Source organism: Ornithodoros turicata, chromosome 3 (assembly GCF_037126465.1).
Source record: "Ornithodoros turicata isolate Travis chromosome 3, ASM3712646v1, whole genome shotgun sequence".
Classification (NCBI taxonomy): Eukaryota; Metazoa; Arthropoda; class Arachnida; order Ixodida; family Argasidae; genus Ornithodoros; species Ornithodoros turicata.
Window position 1 is genome coordinate 41756782 of NC_088203.1, and position 22774 is coordinate 41779555.

The 22774-nt window shown below is 45.1% G+C and overlaps 1 protein-coding gene across 1 annotated transcript in view; it reads left to right on the forward strand.

The window, feature by feature from the left end:
- The window catches only part of LOC135388440 (xaa-Arg dipeptidase-like), a 39917-nt gene extending 17707 nt beyond the window's left edge, over nucleotides 1-22210 (forward strand). The window contains exons 3-6 of the mRNA XM_064618008.1: nucleotides 3387-3536; nucleotides 14727-14868; nucleotides 15877-16119; nucleotides 21227-22210. Coding sequence (XP_064474078.1) covers nucleotides 3387-3536; nucleotides 14727-14868; nucleotides 15877-16119; nucleotides 21227-21531 — 840 coding nt within the window. The 3' untranslated portion in view covers nucleotides 21532-22210. The remainder of the gene's footprint in view (nucleotides 1-3386; nucleotides 3537-14726; nucleotides 14869-15876; nucleotides 16120-21226) is intronic.
- Nucleotides 22211-22774: the final 564 nt, after the last annotated feature.

Here is a 22774-nt window from a genome sequence, read left to right on the forward strand (position 1 = left end):
TTTCAAGGTTCAAATCGAGTGGCGGACCTAAACTAGACATGCACCGTCACATTATTAAATTTGTCATGTTACTTGTTTTGATATGGTATTGTTTAGCGATTATTTCCGTACGGGTTGGATGGTGCGCAGGTTTGGCTCTCTCTTAATGCCAGCTGTTGATTGTGTTGCTTCTCATTACTTCCTTATGTCTATGCTATTCACTTAATAAGAAATTGATTAATTAAAAGTTGTGTAATGTTGGAATATGAAACTTAGATTCCCTATTGCACGCGAAATGTTCATCACTTTCACGAAACAGGCGTACGCCTCCCGTCTTCAACAAATCAGGGGGCTTAAAGGGGTTGAGAAACCACACTGATAGAACTTTGTCTCTGGCAGAGTCTGTACGCCTTTCCCCACGCACTCCGTACCCAAAGTTTCACCTCCCACCTCCTATTACTTTTTATGCTACAGAGTTTCAAAAATCTCCCATTTTTGAGGCCCCCGCCGACCGTGGCGCCAAACGGTGCCGGGCAGCTCCATGAAGTGGGCGGGAAGTGACGCCTTGACCAGTTGCTCTATGGCTCTACGTCATAGCTCTTCCGCTCATTTCACTTCGCCGCGTCGCGTCCCAGCGCTCGCCGCGTCCCTGTTTACAGGCGTCGTCATGAGGACGGGAACTCCGCACTTCCGTGGCGCGCTCGGTACTACGTCATACCGAGATCGGGCGAGGAGGAGGCGAGCCAAGAGTGAAAGTATCTCCTCATATTCAAAGCGCCATAACTCCGTGGCGCGGGAGCGCAGCGTGATAGGGTTTCGACAGAAATGTTTGGCACCCATAAATCTACATTCCAAACACGGTTTTGTGTAATATTTGGATTTGGATTCACAACCCCTTTAATCGCTTCATCGTCGTTACGGTCGTTACAAGCTAACGAGTGGCGGGAGATTCAAAAAGGTGGGCACGTGACACATTGCGCGTGACGTGCACCACGGCCTTCACGTATCGCGCGAAGAGCGCTGTGCACGTGTTTTACCACGTGCCCACCTTTTTGAATTTCCCGCCCGCCTTTTTGAATTTCCCGCCACTCGTTAGCTTGTAACGACGATGAAGCGATTAAGCCCCCAGGGCAGATATCATTAGAGCTGGTTGTTGGCTAGGACCGTGCAATGCGGTGAAGTTCATTATTTTCTGTGTTGGATTCATAAAACAAAGGAAGGTTTGTAGTGTCTCCTAGAATGAAAATTGTATAGAGTTCGATTAGATGAAGTCACGAGGGTGATTTTATGATAGTTAAAATGATAGATTATTCTCCTCTCTTGTTTTGATAATAATATATTCTTTGATTAAATGCAGTGTTATAGATTTTATTTCCTCTTATGTTCGTGTCGTTCTTGTCGTACGTGTCCCATGGCATTCCAGGGTCTCTACTGTTCACAATTAATTACATACATCTATCGGCAATTGTAATTAAAATCCCGCTATTGCAATGATCGTGGACACGTATAGGAATATTCGACTTTTATAATACAACTTGTAATTTTGATTGTAATCATATTGATTAAGAATATCTTCTTTGATTAAATGTGGTGTCCATTTCTCGTTTTGATATGGCGCAGTTTAGCTATTATTGTCCTACATGTTTGATGATATGTCGGTTTGGTTCTATATTAATGCTTTCTGTTGATCGTGTTGATTCGAATTATTTCCTTATGTCTGCGCTATTCACTTCATAAGAAACTGATTAATTAAATGTGTGTCATGTTGGAATATTAAACTTTTCTTCCATATTGTGCTCGAAATTTCTTACATCTATCAGAACTTGTAATTAAAACTCCACTGTTGCAATGATGGTGCTCACGTCTGAGACTTTTTATAATAAAACTTGTAATTTTGATTGTAGTCGTATTGATTAAGAATATCTTCTTTGGTGAAATGTGCTATTCCATTTTAGTTCTGATTAATTGAAAACTTGTGTGTATCATTACCATTAACACAAAATATTGTGTTTGATGTGTGATACCCCTTCAATGCTATTGCATCATACCTGTAATAAGTATGTTCTTTATTACGTGTATTGTATTGTGTTTCTTCTGCTTCAGGTTTTTCGGCTAGATTTCCCCCATTTACAGACTGGCATTACAGCATTGACTTCAATAAATATATTTTCACTTGTACTTTTGTGTATGGCTATCCTTTGCACATCTATGCTTGCATGTAAACCGCCTATTGCACACCTGTTGTAGCGAGAAAAAAATTGCGAGTGAAGGCGGTCCAGGCGGAAAATGTGCGAGGGTAAGCGCACGCGCGGATAATCTTTGTTATGTGTATTGTATTGTGTTTCTTTCGCTTCAGGTTTTTTGGCTGGGTTTTTCTCCTTCACACACAGAGTCACAGTATAATTCCTGGCAGTATGACTTTAATAAATATATTTTAATTTGTACTTTTGTGTATGGCTACCCTTTGCATGTCTATACTTGCATCGAAACCGCCCACCGCACGCCTGTTGTAGCGGAAAAAAATTGTAAGTGAAGTTGCCCCAGGCGGAAAAATGGCGAAAGAAGTCGGCCCAGGCTGAAACTGGGCGAAGGTAAGCGGACGCGCAGCCCTCCAGCCACGCGCCGCCCGCCGATACGCGCGCGAGCAGCCCTCCACCCGAGCGAGCGAAGTCGGCTCAGACGCTGTGGGAGTTCGAACCAGGCACCTAGGGTCCGTACTGGACCACACCTATTACTACTGTGCTTGACTTCAACTCGTTAAGTTTGCAGTGTCTTGCTACCTGCAGCCGCAACTCCGCGTTGAGATAACTGGTCACATTTGAAGAAAGGACCCAATCCGCAAAGAGAGCATGCCCTTTCCGACCTGGGTGAATACGTAGGTTTATACTGTTCACGCGACGTTAAGGCGGTGCATCAGAGCCGGCACTTCGTCGTCTACAATCGAGGGATGGCGCAGCGAGCGAAATGGTTCGCGCAGACACCGCTTCACAACATTTTGGCGCTTGCTTGGAAATACGGTACCGCTGATGTAACGTCTTCCTTTTGTGTTATTTTTGTTTTCTCTTGGCGCGCGACGGGTCAAGCGAAATCTTGTGCAAACATATGACCGCTCGTGCTCACCCATGCCAAGTCCAACACTGTAAACACGCATATCGCGCTCATCCAGACGGAACAATTAGTGGCGCGGCTTTTGAATGCGCACAGGCTGTCCTTTCCTACTTTCCTACATACTTTCCTACGATTTTACACCCTCCTTTTCTATCTCGTGTTGTTCTGACGTTTCCGGAGCTCTACTTTGATGATACAGAACAGACGTACTCGTGGTTTCGTTTTTTTATCGAACGTGGAACAGCTAAACGAAAGGATGTGACATGAAATGACAGACGTTATACTCACTATCTTTCTAGGTAGTTGTCTTGGGCACTCCAGCAGAAGAGAATTGTGGAGGCAAAGAGCTGCTTATTCGAAAAGGTGCGTTCGAAGATATCCATGTGGCTATGATGGCACATCCGGGAAAGAGAAATGGCCTGAAGTATGCTTTTCCGGCAACGCTTCAGGTATAGTTATTTGCATCTACTTCCTCGTGCTTCACATCTTGTTCAGAGAGTAAGGGACTTCCGCGTAACATATTTTAACATGTACGACATCAGCGTGAGACGATATGGGTGAAACGGAAGCTTTCGGCAGTAGAGTAAGGATAAAAAGCCTTGTTATTCGACAAAAAAGCCACACCGGACACCTCCACAAGTGCAAGGCTAAACGAAGAACAACAGCAACGACTTTATTTTGTAATTATGATCGGGGCGTTTCTTCGCTGGGAGCGATACTCTACCCACAAGTGCCAGGTGAAGTTACTGATACGAAGTAAAAAAAAAAATTGACAGCCTCTCGACTAAACGTGGCATACAAAGCATGAACAAAAGGAAGATCAAGGCATTTGTGGCGTAAAAATGGGAAGTTTCACATTTTGATAATAATTGGGGGTTTACGTCGCGAGACAACCGAGATCATAAGCGACGCCACATCGGTCGGTCTGTGGACAGCTTTGCCCGTTGACGGTTATTTAACGTGCGATGAAAGCTCATCACACGGCACCCCGTAAATTTGACGTCCTTCGGGGAAGGTGACATGTTTAAGCAACTTGTACCATGCTACCAAGTTGCTGGCGTCCTCGGCAGGGATCGAACCCGCGATCTCGGGATCATAAGGCGAACATGCTACCGACTGAGTCACCGAGACCGGTGAAGTTTCACATTTATTTTCCTCTGACATTGCGTATTCTGATGTCCATGGGGTTATATCTCACACATGACGCATTCAACAAATACGAGGGGTGTACAAGTCAAACCGGGACTTTCTGTCTCCTGAGTGTACAAATGACTCGCGCTACTTCTTTTTCGTCATTTTCACACGCGACAGGCCTCCACGTTCACCACGTGGTGGTCCAAAGTTTGTGCAAAACAGAAGACACGTGCTAGACAAGATGGCCGACAACGAGGTGAACGCGCACATCGAACAGCGAATTGTGATGTAGTTTCTCGTGAATGAAGGCGTAAAGTCATCTGAAATTCAGAGAAGACTTCGGGCTCAGTATGGCCACGATGCACTTAGCCCCATCAAAGCGTTTGAGTGGTGCAAACGGTTCCGAGACGACCGTACATCAGTGCAGGACGATCCCGGTCGGGGCGGCTCAGAGCTGAGTGTCGAAGTTCCTGCGGGTAAGGTCATGGCCACGATTTCCTGGGACAAGGCTGGCGTTGTTCATGTTGATTTTCTGCCCAGTGATACCACCATCAATAGTGCATATCACTGTCAGGTTCTCGGGGATATGCAAAAGGCGCTGAAGCAAAAGCGGCTTGGCCTCATCACCAAAGGAGTTCTCTCCTACAGGACAATGCACGCCCGTATACCGCGCATGTCACGACACGCACCTTACATGAACTTGGCTGGGAGTTGCTGCCACATCCCCCTTACAGTCCAGACCTCGCCCCCAGCAATTTCCATCTCTTCGGGCCACTGAAGGCGTTCCGGGGGGGGGGGGGGGGCGCCACTTCAGCTGCGACGAGGAGGTCAAGAATGCGGTCCGATCATGGCCGCTACGCGCCGGTAAGGATTTCTACGCTCTACTACGCTTCTGGCATCCAAGCCCTCGTGAAACGCTGGGACAAGTGCATTAGTACAGGTGGAGATTACGTTGAAAAATAAAACTAATTTCTCGCCTGTAAGTTCATTTTACTTTTGCGAAACATGAAAAGTCCCGTTTTGACTTGAACACTGGAACTCGTACTACCGGGTTCTGCATGTTAGCGAGGTGAGCCCATCTTAATCCTCACAATAGTTATAGTGCTAGCTTAAAAAGCACATGCAAAGACTAGGTTATAAGAACACCCCTCGTATGTACCATTTTGCTTGTGTGACTAGCCAGATGTGAATGTGAATAAAAATTGAGATTGTAGTTTCATGAATCTGAACCCGTTCTACTTCATGACACTGATAAGTGCTGCTCCGTTGGTTCAGAAACTTTGAATCCAGTGGGATATTCTGAAAGATACAAATGTCTGAAATGTACATTCTTCCTGCATGTCTAATTTTGGAGACAAAGTGGACGTTCTAATTCGAAACCCGCAAATGTCGTCAAGTTGCCTACAAGGACGTCAAAGGACATGCATTGTCGTGGCCAGCCATAAACACTGACAGGTGGTCACTATTGGCAGTTGCATATTGGGACTGTGCGACAAACTGGTGGCGCCGCGATGCGGCCTCCGGAGAAAGTACCTTGCGTGATAGCCTCCGCGCAGCCAGCTTTGTTTACATGTGTAGTGCGGGCAGCTTTTTTGCCACACTGAAACTGTTGCATCGCTAACTGTGCCAGTACCTAAAAGAACTCTTCAGTAGGGACCAGATGTTTCATTTCTCGTGATTTCTATGCTTCCAATACCACCGCGGGCACTAGACTCTAGCGTTTCCCAGACAGAACACCATCTCCCACGGACGTCTATAGACCTCTATGTTCATATCCGAAAACGGACCTCCGTGGGATTCCCCTGGGATATTTATGGAGGGATACCCGTAACAGTGTATCCGCAGGAGATCCTGTTACGGCTGTTTCATGGATTGACCAGATCAGCTCTGTGATAGGATCCTGTATGGATCATGTATTGCAAGAGAGAGAGAAACGCGAGACGATGTAGCACTGCACAAATTCGACTTTCTATGAACCAACTCACTTTCTCAAACCAAATGAGTAAGAAACAGAGACACTACCTCCACGGCGACTTAATACGCAAAGCAATTTCTCATTTCATTGTTGTTTGCGTACGCAATCGAATTAAACGTAGACATCTCACCCTTCATTTCGATTCACGGGCGAACAGGGCTCTCCAACATGTAGAAGCTCGCGAGAAGAAGATTCGATGGGGTAACTTCGCCAATAATCCTGGCGGTTACCGTGGTACAGGGAGCTTCCCAATGAAGATTACTGAGGGATGCTCGCATGTTTTCTGTCGTGGGTAGTCCTTTTGGCCTACCCAAATCACAGAGCAAGAGGATTAGCACGCCCCTCCCTCTCCTGTGCCACCATCATCTCTCCCCTCCCTCTTTCACCCTCCCCTCTTCTCCCTCCCCTGGGTGCACCGAGCCGCCACTTAGAGCAGGCTGACCGCACCTTCCCCCTACATCACCCCCCCCCCACCACCACCACCACCAGCTCGCGAGAACACCAATGTACAGTGTCTGTTTTAATGCTTGGAAGTGAATGCCACTTGATTTCCAAAGCTTTGCGACGGAGTGGCCCAATCTCTCGTTGCTGTTTATTTTTAATTGATTGTTCCTTTTGAAACGCCACGCTTATTTTTCAACATGGGAAACAAAGCGGAGCAGCAGAAAAAAATAAAGAACACCTGCGACGGTGTCAGGTGTGAAAAAATGGCGGAAAGATGCTTTATATTCTACTACAAAGCTTATACTACTTCTGTGTGCTGTAGAGACATTTGACAAATGCATTTTGTATGCCGCTTCCCAGACAGAACACTATCTATTTATTTATTTTATTTATTTATTTATGGGAATACCTCAAATGCCCGCGAGGGGCGTTACATGAGGGGGGTGTGAACTAATAATACAACAAGCACTATCACATAATGAATATATTAATATAACTAGTACGCGAGGTTACATATGTGAAGTAACACACAAACAAAATAATACAAGTAAATGAGACACACTTTATAATTCAAAAAAAAAAAGAACACAACTGTCTGCGAAATGCAGAAACATCAGAGATGGTGGCAATGGATTGGGGAAGGTCATTCCAAATGTCAATAGAATGTGGAAAGAAGGAATTGAGAAACTGGGATGAACGACAATGGATATGCTCAACTTTGCATGTGTGATCAGTTCGGGCGGAGACGTAGTGTGCTGGTGCAATGAAAGAAGGTCGGATGGCTTGATTGATGTAAAACTTGTGAAAGAGACACAAACAAAAGTATCTTCTACGGAGTGCAAGAGGGGGAAGACTTTACAAGGTAATACTAGACGGATATGAGTAGTTGGACAAAATAAAACGGGTTGCACGATTTTGAATGGACTCGAGAAGATCCGTAAGAGTTGATTGGTAGGGATCCCATATGGTGCAGGCATACTCTAATTTGGGCCTAATTAGGGTTAGGTAAGCAAGACGTTTGACGTCCGGGGGAGCAGGCCTAAGGTTACGACGTATGAAGCCAAGTTTACGATTTGCATCCCTTACAATGGTATGAACGTGATCTGACCAGGAAAGATTTGATGAGAAATGAAGCCCTAAATGCCTGTAGTTATCAGAAGTGTTGACAACCGACTCGTCAATGTGGTATTGATAGGTGAGGGGGGACCTAGAGCGAGAAAATGAAACATGGCAGCACTTGGAAGCATTTAAGGGAAGACGCCAAAAGGAACACCAGTTGGAAATTGACGCAAGGTCTTGCTGAAGGGTTATTTGATCTGAACGGGATTTAATAGCACGGTATAATACGCAGTCATCGGCGAAGAGCCTGATGCAGGATGAGATGGAGTGCGGGAGGTCATTTATAAATATAAGAAATAGAAGAGGACCAAGAACAGAACCTTGGGGTACACCTGAAGAAACAGGGATGAAGGCCGAAGAGGAGTTGTTTACAATGGTTGTTTGAGCTCTGTTAGAAAGGTAACTCACGATCCAGTTAAAGACGTCGGAATGTAGGTTAAGGAGCGAAAGTTTGTGTACAAGACCTGAATGTGACACAGAATCAAATGCTTTTTTAAAATCAAGAAAGACTGCATCTGTTTGGACTCCGTGATCCATATTGGAGAGGATATCAAAGGTGAATAGGGAGAGCTGTGTTTCGCATGAAAAGCCCTTACGAAAACCATGTTGTTGAGCAAAAAAGAAATTGTTGCCTTCGAGGTGAGACGAGATAGCTGAGTAAATTACGTGTTCGATAATTTTGCACGGAATACTAGTTAGGGAAATGGGACGATAATTGAGGGGAGATGCCGTATCGCCGCCTTTGAAAAAGGGGACGACCTTGCCCTGTCGCCAGTCGTGGGGCACGTGCCCCTGTTCAAGTGATTGCGTGAAGATGAAGGTCAGGAACATGGACGAGGGTTCTTTGGTATTTTTAAGTACCTTAGAGTTGATGGAATCAAGTCCACAAGAGTGTGATAATTTCATGTTCTCAATTACCTGAAGTATCCCGGGCTGGGAGACCACAATTTTGGGCATAGGAGTGGGCACAATTTTGGGCATCTCCTGCGGACGTCCGAAATAGATCCCAACGTCTATGTCCTGAAATGGATGTCAGGTGGACATCCCTGGGAGCGATGTGGATGGACGTTCCTAGCCGTACATCCGCAGGATATGTTGTAACGGCCGTTTGAACAATTGTCCGAATAAGGTCCCTGACGGGACGTTAAATGGAGCATGATTGCAGGAGAGAGAGAAACATGGCAAGGTGTCTCGCGCCGTGAGTTCGACTTTTGGTGAAACAACTGAATGGCTCACACCAAAAGCAGTAAGAAACGCAGATGTTACGTCATAGTGAGTTCATACGCCAAGCAGTTCTTCAGTCCACTGTTACAAGTATACGCAAGCGCATTAAACTTAAGCACCTCACCCTTTAGTTTGACTCGCAGGCAGACTGGACTCTCCAATTTGTGGAAGCTCGCGAGACAAGCAATATACTGTTTTCGCTTTGAAAGGTATGCCACTGCCTTTCTGAGTGATCTTCATGGTTCCAAGAGCTTGTATATGTACGTCTATTTTTTTAACTTTGTGCTCGTTGTCTGTAATAGAAATACATGAAACAAAACAAAAACGACCAACAGAGAAAGAAAGATGCAATGGCCGAGCCTCAAACAAAATGGCGAAAACGAACGCCAACAGCCCTAGTAAGAATCTGCCCACTTACGCAGAAACTCAATAAAGCAGTATCAATAATAATGAGAAAATGCAGGGCCCTGAGCACGTACGCAAACGCCAGTGCAACGTCCGTGCATCTCCGTATAACTTCCTATGAGGACAAACGACGGATATTTGTGGGATGTCCAAACCGTGGCCACTCGGAGATGTGGGGGACGTCCGTCGGAAAAATGTCTGTCTCCTAGGGAGATCCGTATTTCCGGGGAAGGATATCCCCAGGAACACCACGGGACGTTTTGTTCCGTTTGGGTTGAGACTGGAGATAACTTTTCATGAATTTTTTGCCTGTCATTGCAACACAAGTTCCCTGTATATGTATCATGCGTAAAAATAAATCAATTCTGTCCTTTAATGATTTCTATACTTTAATTAATATAATGATTAAAAATAAACAAATCATTTTAATTTCAACATGAAAGAGTACTTCCGTCCGTCGTCCGTCACGCATCCCGCATTTTCAAATGGGACCGCCGTGCGAAGTCACTGGGATGTTCGAGGAGCTGACAAAACGGTGTCCGTAGGACGTCTTTTGTCCCACTAGACCCGTTCCGCAGGATGTCGTGAGATTCCGTTTAAGACATCCGTGGGACCGCCATGGGATCAATTTGTTCTGTCTGGGTTGTGACGCGCCCCCAAGAACAATCCAGATCCGCAGGACGTCCTCAAAGTGTTATCGCGTACTCGTCCGTGATGAGATGTCCGGAGGAGATCCATATAGTGTCATCATGGGATCCTCCAGTGATAGTCATTTGTGTACGTCCTGAGGCCGTCAGCCAGAGGACATATCTAGGAGACGTGAATTAGTTTAATACTGCATTGTGCATTTCGATGCCTGCACTCATTAATTAGTGTTCTGGTTCATTTGTCATGACTAAATTCAACCGAACCAACAGTGATCATGCATAAACTACAAAAATACTACAAAGAGAAAGTACTAAAACATTTAGGGGTACAAATACAAATTGAATGATTTCCATGGATACTACATGCATTGGGTTCAATATGCGATAAAATATAGCTTGCTAGACTTTTCATTGTGCTCTTGTTGCCATGAACATCCGAGCAAGGTCCCTGAGGGGATGCTATAAGGAGCATTTCCGTAGAAGATACAGAAATGCGATGGCATATTATAGGGCGTGCTTGACTTTCGATGGTTATTTTAAATCAACTATGTAGGAAATACGGACGGTTGTAACCTAATACTCCAAGGAATTCGTCACTGCAGTGTTGCTTATATATGAAATTTAATTAAACTTAGCTACCTCACCCTTCTTTTTGACAGAGATGGTAGGAGGACTCTCGTACATGCGGGCGTTCGCAAGCCAAGCAATATATAACATATGTTTTATCTGCGAAAGGAAATGCCACTGCCGCATATTTATTTCAAAGTGGCCTGCCTTAGATTTAGTGGCACAGGACCTTTCGTATATATATATATATATTGGATCGGACGACTACGTAATTATAGTTGAAATAAATGGGAGACAGAAGACGAAAGTAGGGGAAGTAACAAAAAAGGGGTTTATTAAAACTTACAAATCATAAAAGTTAGGGAGGATGTCTACGTTACGGCGGAAGCTCCGCCTTCTTCGGGCACACATTTAGCTCTTTTGTCCCGAAGAAGGCGGAGCTTCCGCCGTAACGTAGACATCCTCCCTAACTTTTATGATTTTTAAGTTTTAATAAACCCCTTTTTTGTTACTTCCCCTACTTTCGTCTTCTGTCTCCCATATATATATATATATATATATATATATATATATATATATTATGTATATATATGTATATATATGGAAAAATCAGAAGACGACAAAGAGCTTACAGGAAAACACAAAGGGGAGTTTATTAACACATATAGGGATAGGGGTCGACGTTTCGGCAGTCAGCGCTGCCTTCGACGGGACAAACCCCAGTCCCGTCGAAGGCAGCGCTGACTGCCGAAACGTCGACCCCTATCCCTATATGTGTTAATAAACTCCCCTTTGTGTTTTCCTGTAAGCTCTTTGTCGTCTTCTGATTTTTCCTGCTTATTTCATTCTCGTGGTCAACCGCCCTCCTAAGCTTCTAATCTATGTATATATATAATATATATATATATATATATAAGTAATTATTATAGGATATAATGTTCCAGAATATGACTCAGACAACTGCCACGTGGCATACTTGCACCGATTGTGATGTCACCCAGGAAACCTATTTAAGCAATATGCAACCCTTGTACCTCTTTTGTCCTGACGAAGACAGTGCCACTGTCGAAACGTCGACCCTTCTTTTTTTTATTTTCTTTTTTTAAAATCTATGTGTTAAATTGCCCATTACATAAATTAGTTTTTGTTAACGTTCCTGTAATCTGTAGTCCAAGTCTTATTATTTCACTTTGATATATATATATATATATATATAAACAGGAAAAATCAGAAGACGACAAAGAGCTTACAGGAAAACACAAAGGGGAGTTTATTAACACATATAGGGATAGGGGTCGACGTTTCGGCAGTCAGCACTGCCTTCGACGGGACTGGATATATATATATATATATATATATATATATATATATGCTTCGGCTATTTTCCCTTTGTATATGTACTTGCTAGCTTGCACTGCGGCTTCCACAGGTGACGCCGTCACCGTGGAACATTGACGTCTCGCCGAGACGCACTGTTAGCGCCGACCCAAGACCGTGTCACTTCCCTACGCCGGGCTGATGAGTCCCAAATAGGACGAAACAGCTGTACTCGGCTGGGAGTGCACGGTCAAACTGTAAACATCTGCTCAACGTGCAGCTACAGAGCTTCGGCTATTTTCCCATTGTATATATATGAAAAAAAGGTCGACGTTTCGACAGTGGCACTGTCTTCGTCAGGAGTACTGACGTCCTGACGAAGACAGTGCCACTGTCGAAACGTCGACCTTTTTTTCTTTTAATCTATGTGTTAAATTCCCCATTAAATAAATTAGTTTTTGTTAACGTTCCTGTAATCTGTAGTCCAAGTCTTATTATTTCACTTTTATTCAACTTCGTAGCCGTCTGATATATTAACCTATTTGTCCTATATATATATATATATGTTTGTAAGTCAAACGTCGCCATGCCAGTACTGGACAGCTGTTTCGGCCTTCTTGGGCCTCATCAGCAGTACGCAGGCCGGCAACGTTTGAGCGGATGGCGTCAGAAGGTCACGTGGCACGTGATGCCTCCCGTCAGGGTGTCATAAGACACCTCTGAAAGCCCAGTGCAAAGCCAGTCAAGTGTATAAGGGGGGAAAATTAAAACAAAGATTAAAAGGAAACAGAAAATGCAACCCAAGACGAGTCTCACAGTGAGAATGGAAGTTCTACGTTGTCCAAAAGGATTAGTATTTACGCACCGACCATTTCACAGCTGTCGGGCCGCAAGCCTACGGCGGTAGCCTTGGTAAACACTCATATAATTTCTTCTTTGAGGATCTCTATAGCGTTATTGTATCTTAAGATACTGGAACTGCAGTACAAGTTCAGACAATAAGTTGTGACCCCACGTGTTTATATGTACGAATAAAACGGACGCACGATGTAGATTTCAGTGACGAAGCTATGTGTGTGCGAAGAGGACGAAAGGAATACCAGTCTCAGTCAAAAAAGATGATATTACAAATGGCTGGTGTCAGAGGAATACACGTATATAGCCTTCGCTAGCAAGCCAGGATTTTGTGAAGACTCAAATAACCATCCTCTCGACGTATCACTTACAGGTGTTTTGAGTAGACAGACGCGAGTGGCTGTTCTCCTTCCGTACTGTTGCAGCCCAATGTTAGATACATTATAAATACAGTGGTTGCTTCTGTGTAGTTTGTCTCCATTCTCTTGGTTCGTGCCCCAGAAAGGTTCCATACATTATTTGCACTTCGAAAATTACCCCTTCTAATTCTAATTAATTAGCCCTTGTAATTACGGCGGTCGCCACGCAAGCTACGATTCCACTTGAGAATGCATGGAACGGGCGACATATTATCACGTCAGGTACTCCCAAGACCGCCACTAGCGGCGCTGTCGCGACAGAGCAGCACGCCCCCTTTAAGTGTCGCACGGTCCTATACCATAGCCACTGCCGGCCCTTCTGGTCTAGGCGGTTGGGTACAATAGGCTCTTTGCGTTCCTGGAGTGATCGACGCTAAAAGGTCATCTAACAACTGTATTCGGTACTATAGGATTATTTGCTGTAAATGGCAGTCACCATGAATCCATATTTCATCAGAGCGACGTGCGGACCTTTCTTACTGGTCGTGGAGTGGTGGTGCTGGTGAAAGGGCTCGCCGTTGTCCGCAGGTGGGCAACGTCACGAATGACGCCCTGGGGTATGTGCATCCTTGGCCGACTTCTAAGGGAACTGTGCCGACATATATCTGAATGCGTCCCCTACTGGTCGGATTGAGCACGCAGTATTCCCCAAGCAGCGAAAAGCAACCGTGCATTCAGCCAGGGCACGTTCAGCAGTGCTTTATTCCATGTGCAGTTCACATGTCTACAGAACGAAAGTTTGAGAACCAAAGCTTCATTATAAACGCGGTTTTGACTTGCGACACGTACACTGGATTGGGTGGCGTCGGAGCCTCTTGGCTGCACCTACGGCCGTAGTCGTGCAGCCTAAGCACTGGGAGGTGACCCGCTTTCAAATCCCGGTGCCAGCTGTACTGTCTGGGTGTTTTCAATGGGATTTTTTCGGACGCTGCTTTAAGACAAATGGCAGAACAGTTCCATGTGAAGTCGACCTAGGACGCAGCCCCCCCCAGCGATAGGCGTTGCCTGCCTGAGTTCCACCTCCACCACCAGCAGAGTATACTCACGTAACTTGACGTGATTCCACAGTGTTTACGGGTTTCCGAGCGGTACCTTTGAGCGTTTCATTTTCTGGGTAATTACATAGTATCCTCTGTTCAAAACCGAAAGGGGCAATTCTGTGTTATAAGCAAACCATATTATTTGGAATGGAATCTGTAGCAATGAATTATCGACGGAACTGCACTTTAAACAATTGAAATATGGTAGCCGTTGAAAAAGCAAGACAGCGGCGGAATGACTGCCATATTTGAACTCTTCATGTTCCCGAGCTTGTTGCGGCTCGTGTTGGGTTGTCCCTTGTATCTTTCAGCCTCAGAACAGTTACTTTCCATCATTCACATTAAAGCGCTCAGCTTAGTGTCTTTTGCTGTTCTAGCAGATCGTGATACAACTTCGAAATGTGCCCACGATGAACTCTAAATATATTACGGTTCACCTCACATGTCTCCCCTTAATCATAGTAGGTTATTTCTAACATGATCAATATTTCAGTTGACAGTGAGATTCACCGGGAGGACAGCACACGCGGGTGCGTCTCCCTGGGACGGAGTGAACGCTCTGGACGCTGCTGTCATCGCTTATATGAACATCTCTCTGCTCAGGCAGCAACTGAAGCCCACGTGGAAAGTGAGTGGTAAGTCTGTTTCTGCAAGAAAGTGTGATGTGACGTGATAGAACAAGAAAACAAGGGGGATTTAAGTCACGATCAAGTCAGACTGGCAACCCCAGACCACTTAGCCGCACTTAGTCGAAATAAGTAAAAAGAAGGAGAACACGCAGTAGTTGGGGGCCGGGAGACAAACATCCCGGCCTAGTGGGAACGCTTGTCACAAACGAGGGATCAGAAATTCTCACAAAATGTCAATCAGATAAGTTTCTTCGACGAAACGTAGGAGCGCTTTCAATGCTGCCGCTTGATGGTTGAATGGCTGAGGACCCAGGAGCTTTACAAGGTCTAATGGCCGGCGAGCCAGACTTATTTCTAGTGTCCTGCGACTGTCGGCATCATTGCAGCGCCTGAGAAGGATGTGCACTGTGTCCTCGACAACATCGCACTCACCGCAGTTTGGAAATGGGGAGTTGTCCAGTTTGTAGAGCAACCGACCGCTGCACGGGACATTCATCAGGTGCTTGTGCAGGAGACACGCTGCTTGCCGAGGAAACGACGGAGGTACCTAGAAGCGTAGCTCGGGGTCGGGCGAAGATCGAGCAGATCCTCTCAGCAAAGAAGAGTTGCACATTTGTTGTCTCAGTTCACGTATCATTCTCTTTGCGTCCCTTGTGATGACATAAATGGTCTTTGTTTGTACGTAACCGTGTTGAAGTGTTCGGCGCGGCAGCATCCGCGTTGCAAGGTCATTCGTTTGATTTGCATCGTGACGAATGCGCCGTGTCGAATGGAATGGCGTGTGATCAACATTAGACAGTGGCGCTTTGTTGTGAGTGTTTCCGTTCACAAACCGTTAACTACCTCATGTGTAGCTTGAATTGTTAAGACTGGTGACTGAAGGCGTTAGGCTAGCTACAACTGGTCTGGAACAAACCAAGGAGTCTGTCACGAGTTTCTGTTGTGCTCACGTCCGGACTAGGGCAACTTCTGTGCCGCTGGTGGTCTGATGTTAGAATCTCTTTCTTCATGCAGGTGTTGTTATCCGAGCTGGCAAGTATCCCAACATCATACCCGAAGAAAGCGAGCTCAAGTACCACCTGCGCGCTCCCAACCTGGATGAGCTGGATATTCTACGTACCAAAGTAGAGTCATGCTTTCACTCAGCCGGCGGTGCCACAGGATGCAGCGTGCAAATAGAGAGAGGAACCACGTACAAGCACATGATAAACAATATCAGTCTGGTTCAAGTGTTTCAGGGATACGCAGAACAGATGGGTAAGTATATTTCTATTCGTCTTTTCCTGGTCCGAACAGGCACGGATGTTGGGGTAGCACAGAAGGCGGTTCCATGACCCTAGAGGTAAAGGCTTGTGTTGGGACCCAATATATTTATTTATTTATTTATAGATATTACTGCCTTAAAAGTAGGTTAAGTAAGTTTAAGTAGGCGTACTTTGCTGGAGAAATCACTAACACATAGTTCCTAGTCATACCAGGAATAGAGTTCCAAGAGTTCCACTGAACAATCGAGCGAGGAAAGAAGCTATACTTGAACACATCTATGCGCGAAAAGATAGGATGTCTCGAAATCCCGAGATTCCACGTTGCTTATCTTCGGAAATGCCAGGGTTGCATAGAGAAAAACACTGTATTTCGGAGCTCGAGTGGGTATCGCAAACCTATACCGTTGTCGCAGTCACGACACACAACTGTGGAATCAAGTATGAAGCCAGAGGACGAGAGACGCCATTTCAGGTGATTTTCGGGCGTTATAACGATAGAGCTCATGTGCTCTCATCATCATCACGTGTGCATGCACTCACGTGCTCACACTCATCATTAATAGGGGGGGGGGCAGATGACGTTGGGCCACAGGTCACTATTTTCAATCCTGTAAGTAAATCTCAAGGACTAACATCAGTGAAGTGTCATGCATTCTTTGTATGCAACGTTCATATGTGCAAACCGTCGCAAAGACTGCAAACCCGGCAAAGCCGCATTTTCAAGCATACATCATTCGCTCACGGATTCATTCGTGGCAATTTTGTACTGCTATTGCCCCTGCATAAACTAACATAAACTAACATAAAGTAACATAAAATTTCTGTGAACTAAAAAGAGTAAAAAAACTCATATGTTGACTGTTTATGGGTTTTAGGCCACGACTATCGCCATTCATTTACTGGCTTTTGTGGCTTTACCCGTCTCCAGCGGCCACTCTTTCATACGGAAGAAAATTAAAAAAAGAATAAAAGAGGGTATACATTCGCTGGCATGTGGGCTTTTACACCCTGACAGGGGCCACTCTTTTAGGCAACTACAGCGGCGTCCAGAAACATTGCCTGAGATGCGTTCACGGTGGCTTTTCAGTCACCGAACTCATGCGCTAACTTACGGGCTTGAAGCCGCGGCCCCTCGTCGGTTTGCATGTAGGCTTCATTCTTCCCGGAGGGCTATTGACGTTCGATACACTAGTTTTCTTTGATTTCTGACTCGTTTATTCGTCTTTTTTTTGTTTTTTTTTTTTATACTATGATACCACTCACTGCATAATTTCAACAGTGAGTGGTGGGTGCAGGCCAGAGGACAAGAGCCGCTGATATTTCGGACAGAGACAGTTCTTCTTGTGAGCACCGCCCTCATCATTGGCATGGTATTTAAGGGTTAAGTATGACGTGCTAAAGGTTCATGCGTATTGTGGGTCAACAGCCCGGGGAAAGAAAAAGGTACGTTCAGGATTTTACGACCGAGGTGAATGGCCGCTTTGTTAGGGTGTTGAGGGGATTATGTGAATGAAGGCGTCTTTGCACCAGACCGGTTACAAAAAATGGGAAGTTCACGAACAACGGGACTTAACGGGACAACAGGCAGGCATGGGCAGCATTCCAAAAGGTAAGGAAGTTAGTGATCACGTGGGGAAATTTTCAGAGCAAGCAAAGTGTTTTTTTTTTTTTTGTAACATATATATTTGTAACACACAATTGTGGCATGCAATAAGGAAAGCAAAAAGTTTTTTTTAATTCTCTGTTAGCGCCGCGAAGCAACTGTGGCTATGAGCAGCGTACTGATGTGGACAGGCTGGGAGAGGACAGCAGGATGAAGTGGGGGACAGGGGGTTAGTATGCGTCCTGGGCCGACTTCAGGGGGAACTGTGCCGACATTTGTCTGGAAAGCCTCCGGAAAACTTCAGACAGCACAGCCGGTGACACGATTCGAACCCGTGTCACCTCCCAGTCTCGGCGTGGAAAGCGATCATCCTAACCACTATGCTACGGGAGCTGGTAAACCAAAAAGTAGTGGCCATGCAGAACATAAGTGTAGGTAGATGATTAAGGAATAGAATAGTAGGAGGAAAAAAGTCTGGGCGTATTTCTTTTGTGAAGTGCTTCTAGGGTGCCTTGTCATTTTGTTAATACCGAACGGCTGAAGGTCGTTGCACTTGTACAGGGTGTCCCAGAAAATGTGTCATTGAATTTTAATAATAAAAAAAACTAGCCACATAGAATGAATCGGTCAACGGCATCCGTTCTTACTAGGTTTTTGCCACCTCCTGATGTGCATGTCATGTAACCTAACTTTAATTATGTAAATTTTTGCGAACTGAACTCGGAAATTTGCCGAGTAAAGGTCACGTTTTTACCCTACCAATGTGAAGAGCTTGCCGATTTACTCAAATTAATGATAATTGACAGAAATATTGAGGAGCTATGTTATCTGAAAAAATAGCCGGAGATCGTGCTCTACGGAGCTCACAGAGGATAGCGCGATGAATTTATCAGCGGAATCATTGTCAGTCCGACGAAAGGAGATTGGAAACCCAGCCCACACCGGCATGGGAGAAGGAGATAACACAGACATAGCTTATGGCGTCCGGTGGTAGGTATGATCTGGGACCATACCTTCCCTCTCCCAATTCCAGGAACTGTCACTTTTTCTACTATCACTCTGTGGGCTGGGTTTCCAACCTCCTTTCGTCGGACTGACAACGATTGCGCTTAAAAAGCCCTCGCGCGTTATACTCAAGAGCCCCGAGAACCATGATGTTCGGCTATTTTTCCCGATAGGATAGATCTGAATATCACTGTCAACTATCATGAATTTAAGTAAATTCTGCACGCTCCGCATGTTCGTGGGGTAAAAGAGTGACCTTTACTTGGCAAATTTTCGAGTTCACTTCTCAAGAATTCACATAATTAAACTTAGGTTATATGACATGCACATCAGGTCGTGGCAAAAATCTTGTAAGATCAAATGCCGTTGACCGCATAGGTGGCGTAGTTTTTTTTATTAGAAGGCAATGACACGTTTTCTGGGACACCCTGCATACGAGATAAGATTCCCTGTGGCGTCTGTCGCGTATGGATCTGAACCCGGTCGGTTCTGTGGCCAGTAAGGCGGTGTTCATTCGTTGACCGGTTTCACCAATGTTTTGCATAGAGCAGTCGCCGCATTCAATGCAGAATATGAAATTGGAGCTTGTGCATGTGAATGCGTGGTTAGCGGAATGGGTGTAATTGCTCGCAGTGCTTTTGAACATACTGAACGAGCTTGCATGTTTTGCAGCGCCGGAGGTTGCACAGCGACAGCGGTTCTGACAGTGGTGACCTTAGGATACTTTTAATGACAGGAGGTTAGCAATATATGCAGGGTATCTTCTTGTTCGTTTGAGACTTTTACAAACAACCTATGAGAGGAGCATCGTTATCGCTTTTGCAGTTGAGTTGTACCACCATGCACACATCCTCTCGAGTGCTGGTGTGTAACAACTATATGACTACTTACATTACCTAAAATTCGTTAATGAATTGATCACTTAGGGGCTTTCGGGAAAAATCGAGGGGCCATATACACAGAATCGAGATGATGACACAGTCCCCCGTAGTAGGTTTCATCTGCTAGATGCTCCATCTTGGACGATTAATAGTCTAAATGGCAGCGCGAGCATATTGTGCAACTGCCTTCAGCTCATCGTCAACAGTGCACCTCATCCCACACTGTAGCTGAAGTTGATCTGATGCTCTTGGCGTCATCCTGTAACTCAAGGGCCACATGGCTCCTCTTGTAGCACGTTTTCCTGGCAGAGCTGGCCGAGTACGAGCTTGCAACATAGCTGCGGGACGGAGGCATCGCCTTCCCTATCTACGACGAAACAACCGCAGGAACACGACTAATTTATTAACTGGAACATGGAAGATTTATTAACATGGAACAACTCCAGACGTTATGTAACCCTCTTCGTTCCTGTGTTCAGAAGAAGAAGATGATGATGGGGGGGGGGGTGAAAATGCTCAACGTTATTGGACTCACAGAAGAGGCCAACGTCACGACTGATGACCTGGGGGAATGCGTGTCCTGGGCCGACTTCTAAGGGAACTGTACCGACATATGCCTGAAAGCGTCTGAGGAAAAACCCAAGAGAAACCCGAGGCAGCACAGTCGGCAGCGGAATTCGAACCCGGGTACCTCCCAGAAGATGATGAATGTCGTCATGACATCACTTCGACCAACAGCCTCACTAAGTTATCCCTGCTCGCTGATGTAGATAATCAAATCGCAGCAATCATAGACGATGACTTAATTGAAACTGAGGCAGCGACGTGCGATTACTAGATTACTACCTAGAGCTCATCCCTAGAGTACTTGTGGCTTAAATTGTGGCCTTATATCGAACCCTAGTCGTGCTGTCAGAACATCAAGAAATACTTCGCAGCAGCATATAAGGATTCTAGACCTTCCCAAGCTGCCAACGCCACAGTTCATCGAAGCGTCAACGCCAAAGCAATCCGACTACGAGCCACTGACACCTGATGTTCATGACGTCCAGCGCCGTTAAAACAGAACTTCACCACATAGCACGCTCCAGACCAAACACTATCCCGAATGATGGTGATAATTGGGAGTAGATTGACATGTAAGGTCAGTCAGCTCACATTTGACCAAAACAGGCGCCTATCTGGGACATGCATAATGTGTCCCAGATATGGCGCCTTCTTCCATTTTCAACAAATCGGGACAGGGATTTATATAAATCAGGAATGATTGTTGGCTAGATGCATGCTGTGTGCTGAACTTCTGTTGTAAGAGTGTGGGTGAAGGCAACGCTTTCGGGCAAAAGACTTTCTGGGTTTTGGGCGTAAGCTAGCCAGACAGCAGAAAAGGAGACAATCCTCGTTGAAAGCTTTCCTGTCTTTTAAAAATATTGATGAATGAAATAGGTAATTAGTCATCTAATAGTTACATATTCCCTTCAAGATTATGCCCACATGGCCGTGTAACCAACATGCAGGAACAGTATCAATACTGCTCTCACAACGTTTTCATAATAAAATTGCTTTTAATAGCTATATTTTGTACTCTGAAACAGCATTCAATGTCCTCGCAGGTGTAAGCTTCGAAGACCCTGATCCTGGCCTTCTTCTAACCACTGGAGCATCTACCGATGCGGGTAACGTATCGCACACCGTTCCCTGCATCCATCCGAGTTTCAGGCTAAACTCGGTCGGTCGTAACCACACCAGGGATTTCCAGCAGGCCGCTGGAGCGGATGAGTCTCAGCCCTTGACACGAACGGTGGCCAAGGCGCTCGCACTCACGGCTATTCGGGTGATGCGAGACACGAAGCTTCTGGAGGAGGCTAGAACAGAATTTCAGAACTCCGTAGATAGGGATGTGAACGGTGCTGTGTGAACACTTATCTCCGAGCTGCGTCTGTTTGTGTGGCTGGTGTAGCGAGCAATCATATCGCGTCAAACTAATGGGAAGTAGCACCGCATGACGACGTGGAAGAGTTTGTGTTCGCGGCTAGGCTTTGTACGCTGTTTTTTTTTTACGAAGATAATCAGATGTTCAAATTGTTTTTAAGCAATAATTATTTCTTTCTTCATGTGCAGTAAGGGAAATCGCAGGACGTTGTTTTGCGTAGCACAAGAACGCACAGCGTAGTAAAGGAACGCTTTTTTCTGCATTTTTAAACGCTTCATTGGTCTAGATGACATTAATTAGAGTTTGCGATTGTAAGCCTTCTAACTTTTTCCACGAAACAGTACAGGAATGCACTTTAAATTGTTTAACTATAAAAATAGTCCAATTACTTATCAACATTATGGGCACCACCATATATAGGGGCAGCACCACCGCTAAAATCTCACCGACGTCGTTATCGACATTGCAACTGCAGCGCTTTCCTCACCATTAGTCGTGTCGTCGTCAGTAGAAACATATATCGACGCCTCGGGATGTTCTTGAAATAGTGTGTGTGTGTGAGAGAGAGCGGTGCTTGCTTTTCTTCATCGCATCGATTGCAGTTGACCACGGTAATCTTTATGGAAACCTCTGCCGCACGAAACAGTAAAACGAATCTTCTATACATGTGGCTCTCAATTTATGTTATTCGAGGGAACCCATGATCGTGCCAGCACGACCTCAAGGAACCTACGCTGAGGTTACAACGCATGGAAACAGGTGAGGCTAACTAGCTGTCGTACAAGTAGCAAATTGTTATTCTGTACAACTGCTTATTTAATTACTGTGTTAGTTATAATATATTTAATTGTTTATTGCTTTGTTACAAGACGCCGCTTTACAGTTCACCGGATTCATTCATTTAATTTAATTTAATTTCATTTATTTTAACCTTAAGTGCCCTGAACTGGGCGTTACATAAGGTGGGGGTTACATAGTAGTATATCGCAGCAAAATAACCGACAATCAATGAGAAGGGCGACAGTAAGAGACATTAATAATTAAACAATTATTACGGTTCGGGAAGTACATACTTCACATCTTGAAATAGGTAGTGCACTGTTGAACAAAAAAGTTTAACTCCCGGATACACGTAATATCACATGGAAGACCGTTCCCAAGGTGATCATGTATTGGTGAGGTGAGTGTAAGTACATACAGGTACGCACAGGTGGAGCGAGCACTTTGC